The sequence below is a fragment of the Biomphalaria glabrata genome, chromosome 1 (genome assembly GCF_947242115.1).
Source record: "Biomphalaria glabrata chromosome 1, xgBioGlab47.1, whole genome shotgun sequence".
Taxonomy (NCBI): Eukaryota; Metazoa; Mollusca; class Gastropoda; family Planorbidae; genus Biomphalaria; species Biomphalaria glabrata.
The window spans coordinates 71,732,346-71,749,552 of record NC_074711.1 but is presented as its reverse complement, the minus strand read 5'-3'; the positions used below and the strand labels follow the sequence as shown (position 1 = coordinate 71,749,552).

At 35.4% G+C, this 17,207-nt stretch overlaps 1 protein-coding gene across 1 annotated transcript in view; it reads right to left on the bottom strand.

Moving 5' to 3' along the window:
- Positions 1-17,207, bottom strand: part of LOC106075668 (calcitonin receptor-like) — a 128,432-nt gene that overhangs the window by 75,233 nt on the left and 35,992 nt on the right. Inside the window, exon 3 of the mRNA XM_056012520.1 lies at positions 2,803-2,904. Coding sequence (XP_055868495.1) covers positions 2,803-2,904 — 102 coding nt within the window. The remainder of the gene's footprint in view (positions 1-2,802; positions 2,905-17,207) is intronic.

Below are 17,207 nucleotides of genomic sequence, written 5' to 3'. Positions count from 1 at the left end.
TAGAGAAAGTACAAGTTATCAGCTCTCTTTCCTTTAACAACAACAAAAAATAGAGAAAAGATTGCAAAAGTAGAGGACTGCTGTTTCGAACATTCTGTTCAAAAAAGGATATTTTGTAAAAAGGAAACATAGCAAAGAGAGAGAGAGAGAGAGCGGGAGAGAGAGAAGGAGAGAGAGAGAGGGGGAGAGAGAGAGAGAGAGCGAGAGAGAGAGAGAGAGGGATGGAGAGAGAAAGGGAGGAAGAGAGGGAGGGAGAGAGAGAGCGGGAGAAAGAGAGAGGAAGGGAGAGAGAGAGAGAGGGAGGAAGAGAGAGAGAGAGAGAGAGGGAGAGAGAGAGAGGGGGGAGGGAGAGAGAGGGAGAGGAAGTGTGAGACTGAGACACACGCAGAGAAAAATTTTGACGGAGTGTAAGTAGGAGAGTGAAAAAGAGAGGTGTGAGTGAAGGAGAGACAGACAGAAAGAGAGAGAGAGAGAGAGAGAGAGTTTTAGATAGAGGACAAGAAAGAAAGAAAAGATCTAGTTTCATTTAAAGATCTAGATCTACTAGCACGATTAAGAACAAACGTTCAATATCACAAATCTTGGAGCTTTACACAATCTCGTGCTTGTGTTTCCATGTTATCTCTAGTCTTTAGAATGTACATTCTGGCCATTTAAGTTTATCATGGCTAACCCAAATTTGACTTTTGACAAAGCTTCTATCAACTCTGTCAAGGGTGGAATCTCGTACACGTTATTTCTCCCACTCCCCAGTCTCTGGTCAAGTTGAAACTTTGCACAATCATTGAATGCCGATGATACAACATGAATCAATGAAAACAAATAACCAATTAGTTAATCAATGAGTCGTTTTTGATTACTTCTGTTTTGATGTAAAACTGTACAAAGCTAAGGGGAGTTAAGCCTTGTGTAGCGACTAAAGTTGTTCGTAAAAAAAAAGGATCTTGGAAACCTCCCACATATGCCTTCCTCTCTCCCCCACCCAAGTGATTGGACCTTAGCGCCGCACTGGACATACTAGAAGCATTAAGGATGCGCTAAGCAGAAAAATGAAAACAAATATTTCCAGTAGCTCAAACTCATTGCTGTTAGGCTGTAACCCTACATTTATTACAAATGAATGACATCATTGATTAGAAATAACGACTACAATTTCAGTACATATAAACTTCCTTTTTCAGAATTTTTAATTTTATTGTATTGTTTAATGCTTCTGTCTTTCTAGTCTGAATGTGAGATACTTAATGAGGTAGATCAAACAGAACCGAAAAAAAAAATTGAAATGGTTTACAAATTGTTGAATCTCAAAGAGAAAAAGAGAATTGTAAATAATGTAAGAATTAAGTTTTTACGTCAAGGAATAAAAGCAATGGTTTCCCCTTCATATGAGAACTTTTGTCAGCTTAAAATAGCACAAGGAACTAATGACGTCTCTTAGTTAGCTCTAATTCACTACAGTGAAACGAAAGACTATGTTCACCACTACAGCCATAGTGATATGTAGTTATTACACGTGAAACTCTGAGCATGTTATTGGATTGATTTGGTCAAATGGTATTTATTACATAAATAAATTCTATTTGATGAAAATAAAATCTTGCATCTTAGCCCATAATGAATCTAAATTTTAGCACTCATTTATTGCTTGAGTTCTATTTCAAGACGGCCGTGACATGAAGTACACTAACGGGAATGTCTCTAAACTCCAAGACTAGGACTATGTTTCTAGTCCAAGAGTGCTAGAACAGAAACACAGGAAGCATAGGTTGATTTTTAAAGAACCAAAACAAAGGGAAATAACAAGTCAATAGAAAATGTTCCCATTTTATTGTTCCTTCCATTCAACAGGAAACAGAAAATAAATACAAATTTGTTTTGGAATAGAAACACATCAATCAAAACCATTCTGAAACAAAAATTTTATGTTGGTTTGGACTTGATTGGTAATAAAAATAAATCTCGTATGTACTAAGTTAATGTATTCTGGCATTAGCGAATAATTCATAAAATAATGAGTGGCTAAAGAAGATATCATGAAGAGACGAAAGCTCAGCTAGTTTGGCCATAGTGTAACACATGGTTCACTATCAAAAGTCATTCTTTAAGGTACAGTAGAGAAAGAATTGTCCAAAGAAAAGCTCGCTGAACAAAGTGAAAGGATGAACCGGCCTCTCTTTTGATATTCTGCTAAGAAACGTTGCTGGCCGGGTAAAGGTGAGGGATTTGGTTACGTGAACTGTCACAGAAACCCTTATGACGAAAATATGCTGCCATCGGTTCGGAACCTAATGTAGATGCCCTCATGCAGGCATCACCTCCTTTGATTTAGTATTGCTCAAAAGATTATCGGAAAAAAAAGGCCGGAGCCAGCACATAACCCTCTTCACACCATTCTCTATAAAGGTCATCGTTGTATCTGATTTGACCCTTTTGACAATCAAGCAGTTGCTTCAGAATGGGATGAATCTTGGAGGACAACCGAAGCGAGATCAAATCCTCAACGAGCCATCGCGAATCACTGTGTCAAATGGGAATCATACATTAAAATCATTTAAACTTAACATGGAGACATATACCTTAGATTCAAGTCCAGTACATAGTTGACAAGAATAGTAAGTTAGCATAGCGACTTGAGTCTACATTATGTTAACAGCTCTACGTAAATTAAATTATAATTTATACTATAATCAGTAGAAGGGTGTTTAATTCATATGTGCAAGTTGTCGCCCCTGTCAATTGATTGTGCTGCTTGAAAGGAAACTGAGACTTCATTAGTCATGCAGAAAATTAATGTTGACTTACCGAAGTGGCTCGGGAAAAATGGACACGGCCCATAAACAGTGGTGTTAGCCAAAGTATCCGGCCAACAGTAATAGGAGTCGTGGTAGGCAGGACAATAGGACCCTGTGGAGAGAGAACGAATGACCCGTAAACAATGCGGTTAACAAAGATAAGAAACTCTTGTGTTAGTCTCCTTTAATGAATGTTGCTATTCCATGCACCATGTAATGTACTGCATGTGTGCGAGTGGAAGTCATTCCTTTGATTGTAAGACTTTCTAACTTACACTACGTGCTCAAATATTCTTTGAATTGAGCCATTCTAGAAAGGGAAATACTTTGACAACATACATTTTATAATATAAAAAACTACTGTTAGGAGATATAAGATAGTAACTACAAAAATATGTAAACGGTCAATAGTAAAATCTGGCTTTTGGCTTTTAATAATATTTTACAAATGTAAAAAAAAAAAATTTTTAACAAAAAGTCTAAAACCATTTGCATAAATGTGTTCAAAATATGATAAATGTCTATCTCCCCTACCAAAGAGCCTCCAGAGTTTGTTACTGTTAATAGTAAATAGTTGTAAAAGCGGTGTATTTGATGAAAAAAAATGCTTGCATGTTATTAAAAAAAATAGATTTTTCGTGTTTTTTTTTTAGGAAAATGTTTTTTTTTACTTTTTTTGGAGGCTTTGAATAAGAGATTGACCCTTTACAAAACAATTATATCAATTAGATACTCATTATAAGACATCAGTTAGGCCAGGTTCACATTCACTTTCACATTCACTTTCACATTCACTTTCACCTATCCTTTGGTCTGCTGGACCGCTGGGGCACCACACAAGATCTGTCAACCTTCTTTCTTTATTCTCTCTGTCATTAGTCTTTGAGAGAATTTCATTCTGATGTTCTTTTATGAAAATATTGATACCTGCCTTTTTACCTGCCTGTGTGGACCACTTCGGGGGCCGATTTTGAGTTTGTGTTTCCACACAAACTGCTTTTGTAACCTTGCTCAATATTTTGTTTGTTTTTTAGATATACATCTGTGGAGTTCTTCCTTTTAGATTAGCTCTTTTTTTTTAATGACTATTACGCCATAGACGCCTCGATAATGTATACATCCCAAAATGCAAGACCTTGCTTAATACCCTCCCCAAATCATCCTAGATGACAGAAAAGCCCCCCCCCCTTTTCAAAAAAAAGGGTGGGGGAGTGACGAGGGTAAAAGTGGTAATAATGTTTTTTTTTAGCAGAAGATGTGCCAAGAGAAACAGTGAGTTCAAGTGAGTGCGAGAACTGAAAGATTTCGAAATGCTACATTCTCGTCTGCTGATCTAGACACTGCTGTCGTCAGGTACACTTGTGTCTTACTATTTTTAAAATCATCTGCGTCCATTTCTTTTTATTTTTGCCATTGCTAAGCGACCGGTCTTAACAGACATCTAAGTGAATTGATACAGTATATCCTTAATGGGCGGTTAAAAGCTCTATAGGCGGGCCACTAAAAACAAGAATAACCGGAAACTGTATTGATTGTAGACTGTCGGAAACAGATGATACCATCAGATATGTCTCTCTTAGTGAAGAATTTCTCACCAACAAAGTGCCAATGTTGAGGGGGGGGGGGCGAGGATTACGATGACATATGTCACAGGGACATTTTTTTTCTGCCTCATGTCTCTGAAGTGAAAATGGGAAAGAGAGAATTAGACGTCTAGGAGTGCTATTAAAATAAAAGATTGTTATTAGAAATAAGACGTCTAAGATTGTCATTAGAAATATAAGTTTTAAGGTTAGACTGTTATCAGAAATAAATCTGAATGGAGCAAGAAGTAACTTGCTGAAAAACTTTTAAACTAAAAATCACAATTAATGTATCTTAATATTTATTTACATTGCATTCTATTCTCTGTACTAGAAAATCCTTTCTCAAATAAATATAAGAATAGGGTAATTTTTTTTTACTGTACTTTTAACTGAAATGTATTTGCTTTGAACTTTTTCTAAGCTAAAAGAGAGAGCAGCCAAGGAAAGCCGCGAGTTCACCAGTGATAAACATTTTTTACAAAGCCTATATCAACTCACGCTGTATGTGTGTCTGTCCGTCTGAACACGTTATTTCTCCGACTCCCAAATTCGGATCTAGCCGAAATTTCGCACAATTATTTCTATTACCAACAACACAGGAATCAATTTAAAAATCTTAACCAATTAATTAATTAACTATTGGTAATAAATTACTTTGGTTGGTATCTCAAATTTGGGAAAGAAATAGTACTTGATTGGAGTGTAAGTATAAGCTGAATTAGTCCTCTTTCCAAGGGAAAGGAATTGTACTTGACTGAAGTAATGGTATAACCTTTATCTTAGACTTGGTGAACACAAACATGAAATAGAAACAATAGATACAATCTTCCATATTCATAGACTCTTCGTTTGCAGATTTGTTTACCGCGTTGGCTTGAGAAGCTTGAGAAAGCTTTAGCCTACAAGTTCGAATTCAGGTCGTTCCCTTTTTTAAAAAAATACTTTTAAAGAGTGATCACCCAGATACCCCCTTCTTTCTCCTTCTACCCCTTTCCAACTGGACAGGTGATAGAATCATAGCGTATCGAGAACGGTAAAAGCATGAAATTCCGCTGTACAAAAAAATAGGTAAAAATATTTCTAATCGCACAGATTTATTATTGGTTGTATATATCTATTACACATTTAATATAATCCCATCGGATATGTACAATGCAAGTTCATCCTTTTAGGGACATGTCTCTTGTCTAGCCCCTTGACTTTTGGTCCAAATCTCGGACTAGGAATTCTAACATTGATAGGAAACAGTTTTGTTGTTCTGTAAGATAAGATAAGATAGGATAAGATTATTTTATTTTGTACTTTACATTTCTGAAAGTATTGTACAGGATTCTTGAACATTACTTCGCAAGACATAAAATGTGTAGAATTATAAAAACAAAAGCTAAATAATTTTGAGTCGCATGATTTATATTTTGGTAACAAATAATTTCCCCCCAGTTCCAGGTGTGTGTGTGTGTGTATAATCTTCTGACCAGTAAATGAACGTGTTTTCTAGAGTTTAGCCAGAGCAAGCACTTTAGTTTCAAGGACATCATTTAATTTTTTTTTTTGTACTTTTCAGTATTTGGATTTGAGAAGCGGCGTTGTTACATTGTTATATATACTATATATATATATATATATTCAAAGAAGCACTCATTTATTTATACGCTCAAATAGCCTGATTTAATCACATGTAACCACACATAGCCACATATATCACATGCAGCCACACATAGCCACACATAAACATATGTAGTGTAATTAACCAGGTAAATGTTTCCGAACTAAGGCACACGAAACAACAATGACCACAATTGATAGTCCACTGTACCCATATGTAACCGCACATATAGCCACGCAGAGCAGTTAGTAACCACTTAGAACGACATAATACTACCTATAAATAGACTGTCGCAATTCTATAGTCTAAAAAAATCTCTCTCTACATATGGCATTAGGAGTCCATCAGCAATGGTTTGGGTCTGGGTCTTTTTTTTTTGTTTTCATTGGTAAGTGAAGTAGACTCATGAGATTGAGGACGACAGAAAGGGAAGAAAAAGTCTTCACAATTTATGAATGTTTTTGTTGTTGTTGTTGTTGTACAGTTATCATGAGTTGACTTCAGAATGACTCCCCCGCAAACAATGAGGAAAAGATCAATACTCGTTCTAAAAATAGACAAATCAAAACTTTGGAAGAAAAAAAAAATTTAATAATGGGGATGTTGTTTTCTTTTTTTTTTAAGAGAAAATCTATTATTTTTTTCCCATAGATTCAAGGTTAAAAGAATGGAAGTTTGATCATAATGGAGATGACAGTTCTAATATAATCAACTATGAAGCTAACAAGGAAAATTCCTAAACACCTGCGACCAAGAACAAGATAAAGGACGTGTGTCGTTTTTAAATCAAATCTTTTGACGACGGAAATATAAATAGGTATATATAGCATTTAACAGAGATACCTTGAGACTGTACGCTGTTCTATGAACATTTGAGAGATTATGTGAGAATGTGAAAGATTATTTAAGGCCGCGATATTGTGAGACTGTATGAGATTCTGTGAGACTTTGTGAGACTGGTCTGTGAGAGCCTGTAACAATGTGAGAGTCTGTGACACTGTGAGAGTCTGTGACACAGTGAGAGTCTGTGACTTGTGACAGTCTGTGACTCGTGACAGTCTGTGACTTGTGGGAGTCTGTGACTTGTAAGTGTCTGTGACCCTGTGAGTATTATTTTTTTCACACACAAACGTTAGATTAAAATATAATTCATGCACTTCTCACACACTTTTTTCTCGCCCCACCCCTCCCATCCCACAAAACTAACTAGACACCGCCTTGACCTAAGCTATAATATCCACCAACATAGACTTCCGGCATGCTACTCTTTTGCGTTGCAACTTCATTATATTGATTTTTCAATCTTTATTGATAAAAAAACACAATATATAGTGACTTTTGATTACTAGTTCTTGCTGCAGACAAACCAAAGGATACGTAATCTGAAGACAAGCAGAGATGTAACATTTTATTAGAGAAATACTTCTACCAAACAGTTAAACTGGTCAGAAACTGAAACTAAATTACTAAAACGGTCAATATTTCTACAAAACTTCTGTAATGATCAATATTCATTATTTCTGAAATCATTAAGATTTTTGAACTTATTCATATTTAACCCAAATTTCTGAAATGATCAATATCATCAAAAAGTAAATAAACTAATCAGTATTTCAATAAAGCTTCTTTACATCCACTAATTCATCAACACTGTTAAATAGGTCAACTTTCACTTTTCTGAATGATTGAAATTATTGAAGAATTTCGGACTAGCAGACAATGCCTCGCATCACGAATTCTTTTTCAATTAGGAATTGGCATTGACAACTAATTTTTATGTGAATTATGAAATATTTTTCAATATTTTATCACTGTTTTTTTTCCTACACATAAGACAGTCTCAAAGTAGTAGGTGTCTATCTCAAGTTCAGTTTTTAGAGCCTCTCAATAGAGATGTTACTAGGCTATTGATCGCCCACCGGAAGTGGCTTAGAACAAGGGATTAGAAGTAGCGGGTAAAGCGTTATCCATTATGAACCCAATAAAAGGAATAATGTTCAACTATAGTTTGCTGGCACGCGAAATGACTCAGACTTCCAACATTGACACCACATTGCCAAAAGATTGCCGACCTTGGCTGTTCTAGATAAGAAAGTTTAATTGTTAGATGTCTGCGTGCTTTCAAAACGAGGCTCAGATTTTTTTTCGCTTCTCTTTCATCACGAGCTTACAGTCGAGTGTTTTTGTGTGGATAATTTCAAAGCTTATATTTACTCTCTTTCTCTGTCTGTATTCCGGTTCTTCCATCTTCCTGGCGGAAAAAAAACTACCTCCCCTACTGTGGTCATTAAAATGGTCAACAGGTTGACGAGCACCTCAACATCGTACAATCCGGACTGTTTTTAGAATGTCAAGTTGTAGCATGACTGCCATCTGGTTCCTTCTTTTCCACTGATTTACATAAAATTTCCTATTTCCACCGCATCCATAAAAGTAGGATTTTAATATTAGAAAGTAGATATTACACGCATAACAAACTCTAGACTAAACTACATGTTATAAATATTTTAAAATATACAATTATATACAATAATACAATTATATACAAGTATATAGTCTTGGCTTCTTAGAAAATCAAAACCTTGACAAATAGCCAACATAGCGAAGAATATTATATTACAATGACGGCATTCAATTCAGAATTGTCTAAGACATGTTCCTATGGAAACTTTTTTCTTTTTATCACGTCTTTTGTTTTTAAATCTTAGAATTTGACGTTAAACATTTTGTTTTTGTTAGGGGTTTAAAATATTAATTAACAATTTTTCACTGAAATCTCTTCATGACATTGAACTGAAAAGTACTTTCTGCTCCAAGTCTCTTTATACTTGGTCAAGTTCCAACACTTTTTAGAATTCCAACGCTTTGGAGATATCGAAATTTGAAAGAGATCTGAAGATAGAAACCATTCATTGGATGAAGCGTTGGAATGTGTTTAGGACAATGTTTTATTGACTCCTCAGTCTAGAAACGGATGGACGTTCAATGGCAACAAATTACACAGGACACTTCCTCTTTCCAGGGACACTTCCTCTTTCCAGGGACACTTCCTCTTTCCAGGGACACTTCCTCTTTCCAGGATTGTCTGAACTACTGTTTGAGCTGGCTTAGGCCATGATAAAATAATGTATTTAATTCAATATAGAAATGATACATAAACAAATTGTGTGTATACACAGACACACACACAGACACATACATACATACATACATACATACATATATATATATAATATATATATATATATATATATATATATATATATATATATATATATATATATACACAGAGAGAGAGAGAATGACACAGAGAGAGAGAGACAGACACAGAGAGAGACAGAGAGACAGAGACAGAGAGGGACAGAGACAGAGAGAGAAAGAGGGAGATAATGAGAGAGAACAAAGTAAAGAAAAAGCATTTAAAATAAGTTGTCAATACATGTCATGAGTAGTAATACATATTGTAGTGCTGGCAATTTTCAAGGGAATTAATAGTGTTGTTTAAACATTAGGTCACTCTGTTGTCTCCCTTTTGTTTTCTAATTGTTATCTATTTTTATTTCCTTCTTTTAACTCTTTTACTGTCAGCAATTCAACAAGATCGGAATTGAGGCGAATCTGTCACAGTTCAACAAACGTGTCAATTTTAATGCTGTATTCAAGCTGAACAATACACAGTCCCTCACAAGCACAAGCACGCACACTCACTTATTCACACACACACACACACACACACACACATGTGGACCACAAACACACACACACACACACACAGTACACACAAAAAAAAACTCATCTCTCCGAAAGAAAAATAGAAGCGATGGCTGACTGATCTAGTCCCTCAATGATGTTACAGCATCATGTTCCAAACAACTGGCTTTGTCCTGTAATAGACTTGTGCATTGACTTCACAAATTGGTATCCAGCTAGTTGTAAGTGTAAACGTGAAGATGGTTTATTTACAGCGTGTGAAGTGAGGAGTTTCAATTGGAGAACAACTTTTTTATAGCAATTATCATTTTTTAACGACACTTGCTATAATGGGAAAAGCCGGTAGTATTAGTTGTGTGTATTCTGTCTGTTCATATGTCCGTTTGTCAGTCTGTCACTAAGAAATAAAAAAGAAAATCTATTAAAATACAGATTTTACTGTTGTTTTTTTTTTTGTCTTGTCAAGCAGAAGCTACTTTTTGTGTTCCGAAAGCAAACTGTTCACTTTTAGATATTAATTATGTCAGGCTAGTAACATTTGTTTTTATTTACAAGTAGATCGCTGTTAAAATAAATACATTATAAATGTAAGAAATATTATATTAAGAAAAGAATCCATTTGACGAAGTTTATATTAAGTCACTCTGTTGGCCTGTCTCCTGGGACAATTGTTATTTCTCACATACTAGTTTGTGGTGGAGATATTGTTACATACAGTTGAATGGCCAAACATTAGAAAAACCTAGGATCGAACAATAACAAGAGATGGAGGATTTCTACAAGAGATTAAAAAAATAAAACAAATCCGTTTGATTTTGCCATCAGCCTCAGTAAGAAACTGTGTAAAATCTGGAAGAATGAAATTAAAGTGAAATTAAAACTACTAGTCTAGCATACGTCGCTATTTTGCAAATCCAGCCTTAGGCCACTGCAGCCTATGCGACCGCAGTGGGCCCCGCACTGTCATAGGCCACACGCTAATCATATGTGTAAATTATTAAATCAAACCATTTTATAACTTATAACAGATTTTGCGTGGCCTCCAGATTTACCAGGAGCTCCTGCAAATCTCCTGAAATTGCAAAATATAAGAAAAGTCCTGGAAATCTCCAAAAATCTTTTGAAAACTCATAAAAATCTCCTAAAATATAGAAAAAATTGTCATTTTAGGGTGTCATTCAACATGGAAAACGCCAATCCTACGCGCGATTAAAAAAAAAAACGTCATTATACAATACCCGTAATTGTGGAATCTGATGAAAGAAGCTTCTCGCGCCTCAAACTAATGAAGAATTACTTGAGGTCAACAATTCTCCTAGATAGATTGAAACATTTTGTAATTCTTGCTACTTAGCGTGATCTATGTAGGAAACAGATATTTTATGATATACTGTATGACTTCGCTACACGCAAGGCTTGTAAAGTAATTCTGTACTTAGTAAGGAATGAATAAAATGCAAAGGCGAATTTATGTTTTCATACAAACTCTAAATTTAACTTATTATCCGTATCCCTACCCAAACTGGGTCCCGCGAAATCCTTTTTGCATACGGCCCCACAATGGTTAAATCCGGCCCTGCTATTTAGTGACGGGTGAACACTACTTGCTCTCCCCCCCCCCCCTCTTTTTTTTTCTCCGCTAAAGTTACGTGGGGTAACTCTAGTCCGACTTGTAGAAATAAAAGAGTTATCATTCCATGACTTCTTGGTGGTGTCAGTAATGGTTGAGCCATGAAGATAACTATATGTATATTATTTTTCATTAGTAGACCCCATACTCCTTGGTTGTGAAATTTGGACACTGACTTTGAAAGGAGAATTCAAGCCTCTGAGAGTACATGTCACAGAAAACTGCAGAGCGCTAGATATTAGGAAAAGAAAACATGAGTTTATACATTAACTACTCAACACGCTGGCTGGCAAAAAAAGAGGCTCAACTCAATACTGTGAAGAGATGAAAGCTGAGCTGGTTTGGTCCTGTCGTAAGATATGAATCACTTTCAAAAGTCATTCTTCAAGGTATATGAAGGGGAGACCGAAGAAAAGGTTGGGCCAAAGAAAAGCTGGCTGGACAACATGAAAGAATGGACTATCCGCTCTCTTGATATCCTGCTTAGAACAGCTGCTTAACGGGAGAAGTGGAGGACTTTGGTTACGAGAACCATCCTATCTCTCTCTAGGACGAAAAACAAGGGACTGATGATGAAATGATGACATCTCAGACACTCTTTAAACTTGATAAAACTCACTTTTTTTTAAACTCTCTTTTTCCATTTTTAAAACCTGCTTAAAACAGCCAAGTTCTACATTCCACACATCAATAAATAAAGATGTTTATAGGGCCCCAGTCCTACACAAATCTATTTATCGTTTCCCAACTCACTTTTTCTTTTGCCAGATCAAATAAGCAAAAAATATTTTATTTACCATAGGACAAAATTCTGTGAAAATCAAGCCAAATCGAATAGAGACTTTTTCCCCACAGAACAGGGATTTGAGAATTAAAGTACATAGTGCTGATAACAAAGTCCTTAAAATTTTCTAAGATTTGGTTCAATTGGGGACAAAATGCCGGGAGACAAACAGGACTCAAAGGGCATGTACTTTTACAAACTTTAACCTTTACTTGTAACCTATTAAAGGCTCTAATGGAGTTTCTTCTTATTTCCAACAAAAGTTCAGCCCTGATACATCTATTTACAAGCCTATGATAGCCCTCAGATCTGAGTCAGTACTGGGTGAAACTAGAGACTAAAACATAAACATATAATTTGTGCACTGCTGTTTTTTTTTCCTTTTTTTGGTAACTAAGCTTGAAAAAAAACGTGACTTGGATTAGTTAATGTCACGTATACATATCATTCCCCACTGCTACCAGTAACTTAAGTTGTTCGTGTGACTTGTACATATTTTCCCTCTGTGCTACTAGTAACTGTATTTGTTATTGTAATGTATACATATGATTTCCAATTTCTATTTATTAGTGACACTCTTGGTTTAGAATTGTTAGTGTCTCTCGTACTTTAGTAGATATATATAATTAAAAATTGACGCAACATTAGACAAAAGCTCCCACTATCAAATTTGTAGTTGAACGATTAAAAACAAAGTTTCACTGCTTCTCTTTTCATTATTTTATGTTTTTCAACGGGTTCCATTATATCGGCACCACTTTTTAATATCACTTTCTCTTCTTTTTCTCTTACCGTATTTTATTTCTTAAAAAACGTAAACAAGATCTTAACAAGGTTACAAAGACAATTAGTGTGGAAACACAAACTAAAAATCGGCCCACGAAATGTGGTCCACCTAGAGGCTTCACCAGGATTCGAACACGGGACTTCCGGTTTCAAGTGCTTTACCCCTTAGCCACACAATCTCCATATATTCATTTAGAGTACACTTATAGTTTTTAAAATAATAAGTATTAACCTTATCCATACATTCAAAATTAATATCAAGTTCCATGCAACTAATAAGACTTATTCTTCTAACAAAATTAGATAAATTGGCAACACGAAAAAAAACAATTCTTTATCTACTTTAAGCTACAGTTGTGTACAAATGACTTAACAAGACTTTCCCCTCGCAAAAAAAAATTTGTATCTCCATTGTCATTTGTCATACAAACTAGACATAGATCTAGCTAGATCTAGACCTGGTTTTAGATCTAAATCTAGGTTCAAGATCTAAGTCTAGGTGTAGAACTAGATCTAAGTCTAGATCTAGAGTTATATTTAAGTCTATATCTAGATCTAAGTCTAGATCTAGAACTATAACTATATATAGAATCTTGATATAGAATAATAGAATCTACTATATCTAGACTAGAACTGGTATGAATTTACACGTTTAATAGTACTATTACTAGACCTAGGCCAATGTTATGATCATGAATAGTAGGCCTTCTGTTACCGGGTAATGGTGTACTATGCTGTTCTTATCCGATTCGTTTCTTAATGTGATACTTTTATTTACATACTAAATAAATCTGCCCCCCTAAGCTGTCAGAAGATAAGTTATTACCTTAATTAAAATTTTGTTCAAATTATCAATACATTTATAATATATATATATTATAAATATATCTAGATCTGGGCCCTATTTAGTCTTATTTAGACTGTCAAGTGTAGGCCCCTGTAATAAAGACATGTCAAAACTGCGTGCTATAATAGTAGTTCATTTAAATTTATAACTAAAACGAAGTTCGTATCAAAAATCTTTTTTTAAAAACATCATTTGAATCAGTGAGTTAGTTAATAAATGGAAAATATATTTTATAATGATCCATTGACACTTTTACCATTGTGACCTTAGATGCAAATTTTTTGAAACCAATGAATAAAGCTTGAGTTATTAATGAAGAAGTTACCACCCCTGAAGTTTTTCATTGAAAAGTGGTGTAATTTTTTGAAAAAATTTGCTTACATATATAATTTTAAAAAATTAGATGGTTCACTTTCAGAACTTTAAAGGATATAAAATATCATGATATCCGGTTTTCATTTTCTCTTCTAGTTTCTGAGATCTAAACGGGACGGACGGACAGACAGGCCACACAAAACTAATAACGTGTTTTTCCCTTTCGGGGGCCGCTAAAAATCATAAGTGTAAATAAAGAGCGGATTACTGCTATTCAATTTTATTTTGAATATCCTCAACAAGATATACACATAAAAACTTTTAATAAGTTAGGATTATTCCTTGAATTTAAAAGATATCATTTATTTAACACATATATATCACAGGAGGGTCCCAGATGGGGACACCTTCATTCCCTCAAAATCCTTTCTGTATTCCATGAAGAACGTGCACTGTCACAATCTCGGCTCGCCCACGGCGCCCTTGGGGTGCACTAAATATGTTTACGCTACGAGATCAGTTGTCCACCATCCTCAGGGGAGCATCTTTGTTTTGGTTAGATTCACTCTTTACCGACTATTTCTTGTACGCAGAGTGATATGACACTGATCTGAAGTAGTAGATAGATCTGCCGTAGTTAGTTTTGCACTCAAAGTCTTAATATATGCTATATATGAGAAACCTATTTTATGATAATAATATAACATGTTTTAATTTGATAAAGGTTGACAATATGTGTATCAATGGGGTAAATAACATTGAATTAGATCTCTGATGATAGACAAGCGTTACTACTAAGCTCATGTCAGTCAATATATTGTGATATGATTAGTCATTTAGTGAATGTAAGAAGTAAGTCTATGGGGTAATATTTACTGTCTATTTAAAGTCTAAGAGGAGCTACTTACTGAGAGACTCAAATCTATGAAGTAATATTAACTGTGACGTCTATGAGGTAATATTAACAGTGAAGTCTATGAGTATGAGGTTATATTTACTGTGAAGTCTATGAGGTTATATTTACTGTGAAGTCTATGAGGTTATATTTACTGTGAAGTCTATGAGGTTATATTTACTGTGAAGTCTATAAGGTTATATGTACTGTGGTCTATGAGGTTATATTTACTGTGAAGTCTATGAGGTTATATTTACTGTGAAGTCTATGAGGTTATATTTACTGTGAAGTCTATGAGGTTATATTTACTGTGAAGTCTATGAGGTTATATTTACTGTGAAGTCTAGGAGGTTATATTTACTGTGAAGTCTATGAGGTTATATTTACTGTGAAGTCTATGAGATGAGGAGTATCTTAAATTTTCTTAACAAAACATGAACAAGGGTTCAGACAAACTAGACCTACATAAAGAATGAGATGATCATACAAACACACATACAGAGATACCCAAACATTCACTCATTCGGAAGATCAGTAGTGCAACCCCCTAACTGTGGGTCAGTCGTCTTAAAGTCCATAAAAAAAGCTCTTTCGTGATGTTTTTTCCTCATGATTCGCAGGCACGACACCTAGCGGTAGACATAAATCTCTCGACTCCACTAATCTACAGCACGAAATCTGCTCAGCTCTCAAGTTACACATGTCTCAGTAACCATCGTCCAGATCTAGTAAACAACAATATGAAAAAGTCAAAGACACTGCCCTCAACACCAAAATCAGACTGATGCGCTCCCTGGTCATGGCCACATTCTTTTATGCTTAAAAATCTTGAACGCTGACTGCAGAACTAGAGAGGAGGATTCCAGCAATGGAATTGATACCTACAGAAAGATCCTAGGTATCACATACAAAGACCGCATCACAAACGAAGAGATTAGAGGCAGGATTAGTACAGCAATTGAATTCAACGATGACCTGCTAACTAATGTCAATAAACGCAAAACAAGATTCAATGGACATATTTCAAGGTCCTCAGGGCTCGCAAAGATTTGTGTTTAGGTACAAAACAATAAGAGATAGAGAAGCGATGGGAAGACACCATGAAAGAATGGACGGGCCTGTAGTTTATGGAGATTCAACCAAGGCAAAAAACAGAGAGGAATGGAGAAGGACGGTCAACAGATCTTGTTTTTTCCCAATGCTCCAACAGACTCAGGGAAAGGTGAAGGTGAATCAGCAATAACCAGGTCTTCCAGTCTTTGGCTAAATGTATTACCAAACAATACCCAGGTCTTCCAGTCTTTGATTAAATGTATTACCAAACAATACCCAGGTCTTCCAGTACTTGGCTGAATGTATTACCAAACAATACCCAGGTCTTCCAGTCTTTGACTAAATGTATTACCAAACAATACCCAGGTCTTCCAGTCTTTGACTAAATGTATTACCAAACAATACCCAGGTCTTCCAGTCTTTGGCTAAATGTATTACCAAACAATACCCAGGTCTTCCAGTACTTGGCTGAATGTATTACCAAACAATACCCAGGTCTTCCAGTCTTTGACTAAATGTATTACCAAACAATACCCAGGTCTTCCAGTCTTTGACTAAATGTATTACCAAACAATACCCAGGTCTTCCAGTACTTGGCTGAATGTATTACCAAACAATACCCAGGTCTTCCAGTCTTTGACTTAATGTATTACCAAACAATACCCAGGTCTTCCAGTACTTGGCTGAATGTATTACCAAACAATACCCAGGTCTTCCAGTCTTTGACTAAATGTATTACCAAACAATACCCAGGTCTTCCAGTCTTTGACTAAATGTATTACCAAACAATACCCAGGTCTTCCAGTCTTTGACTAAATGTATTACCAAACAATACCCAGGTCTTCCAGTCTTTGGCTGAATGTATTACCAAACAATACCCAGGTCTTATAGTCTTTGGCTGAATGTATTACCAAACAATACCCAGGTCTTCCAGTCTTTGACTAAATGTATTACCAAACAATACCCAGGTCTTCCAGTCTTTGACTAAATGTATTACCAAACAATACCCAGGTCTTCCAGTCTTTGGCTAAATGTATTACCAAACAATACCCAGGTCTTCCAGTACTTGGCTGAATGTATTACCAAACAATACCCAGGTCTTCCAGTCTTTGACTAAATGTATTACCAAACAATACCCAGGTCTTCCAGTACTTGGCTGAATGTATTACCAAACAATACCCAGGTCTTCCAGTCTTTGACTA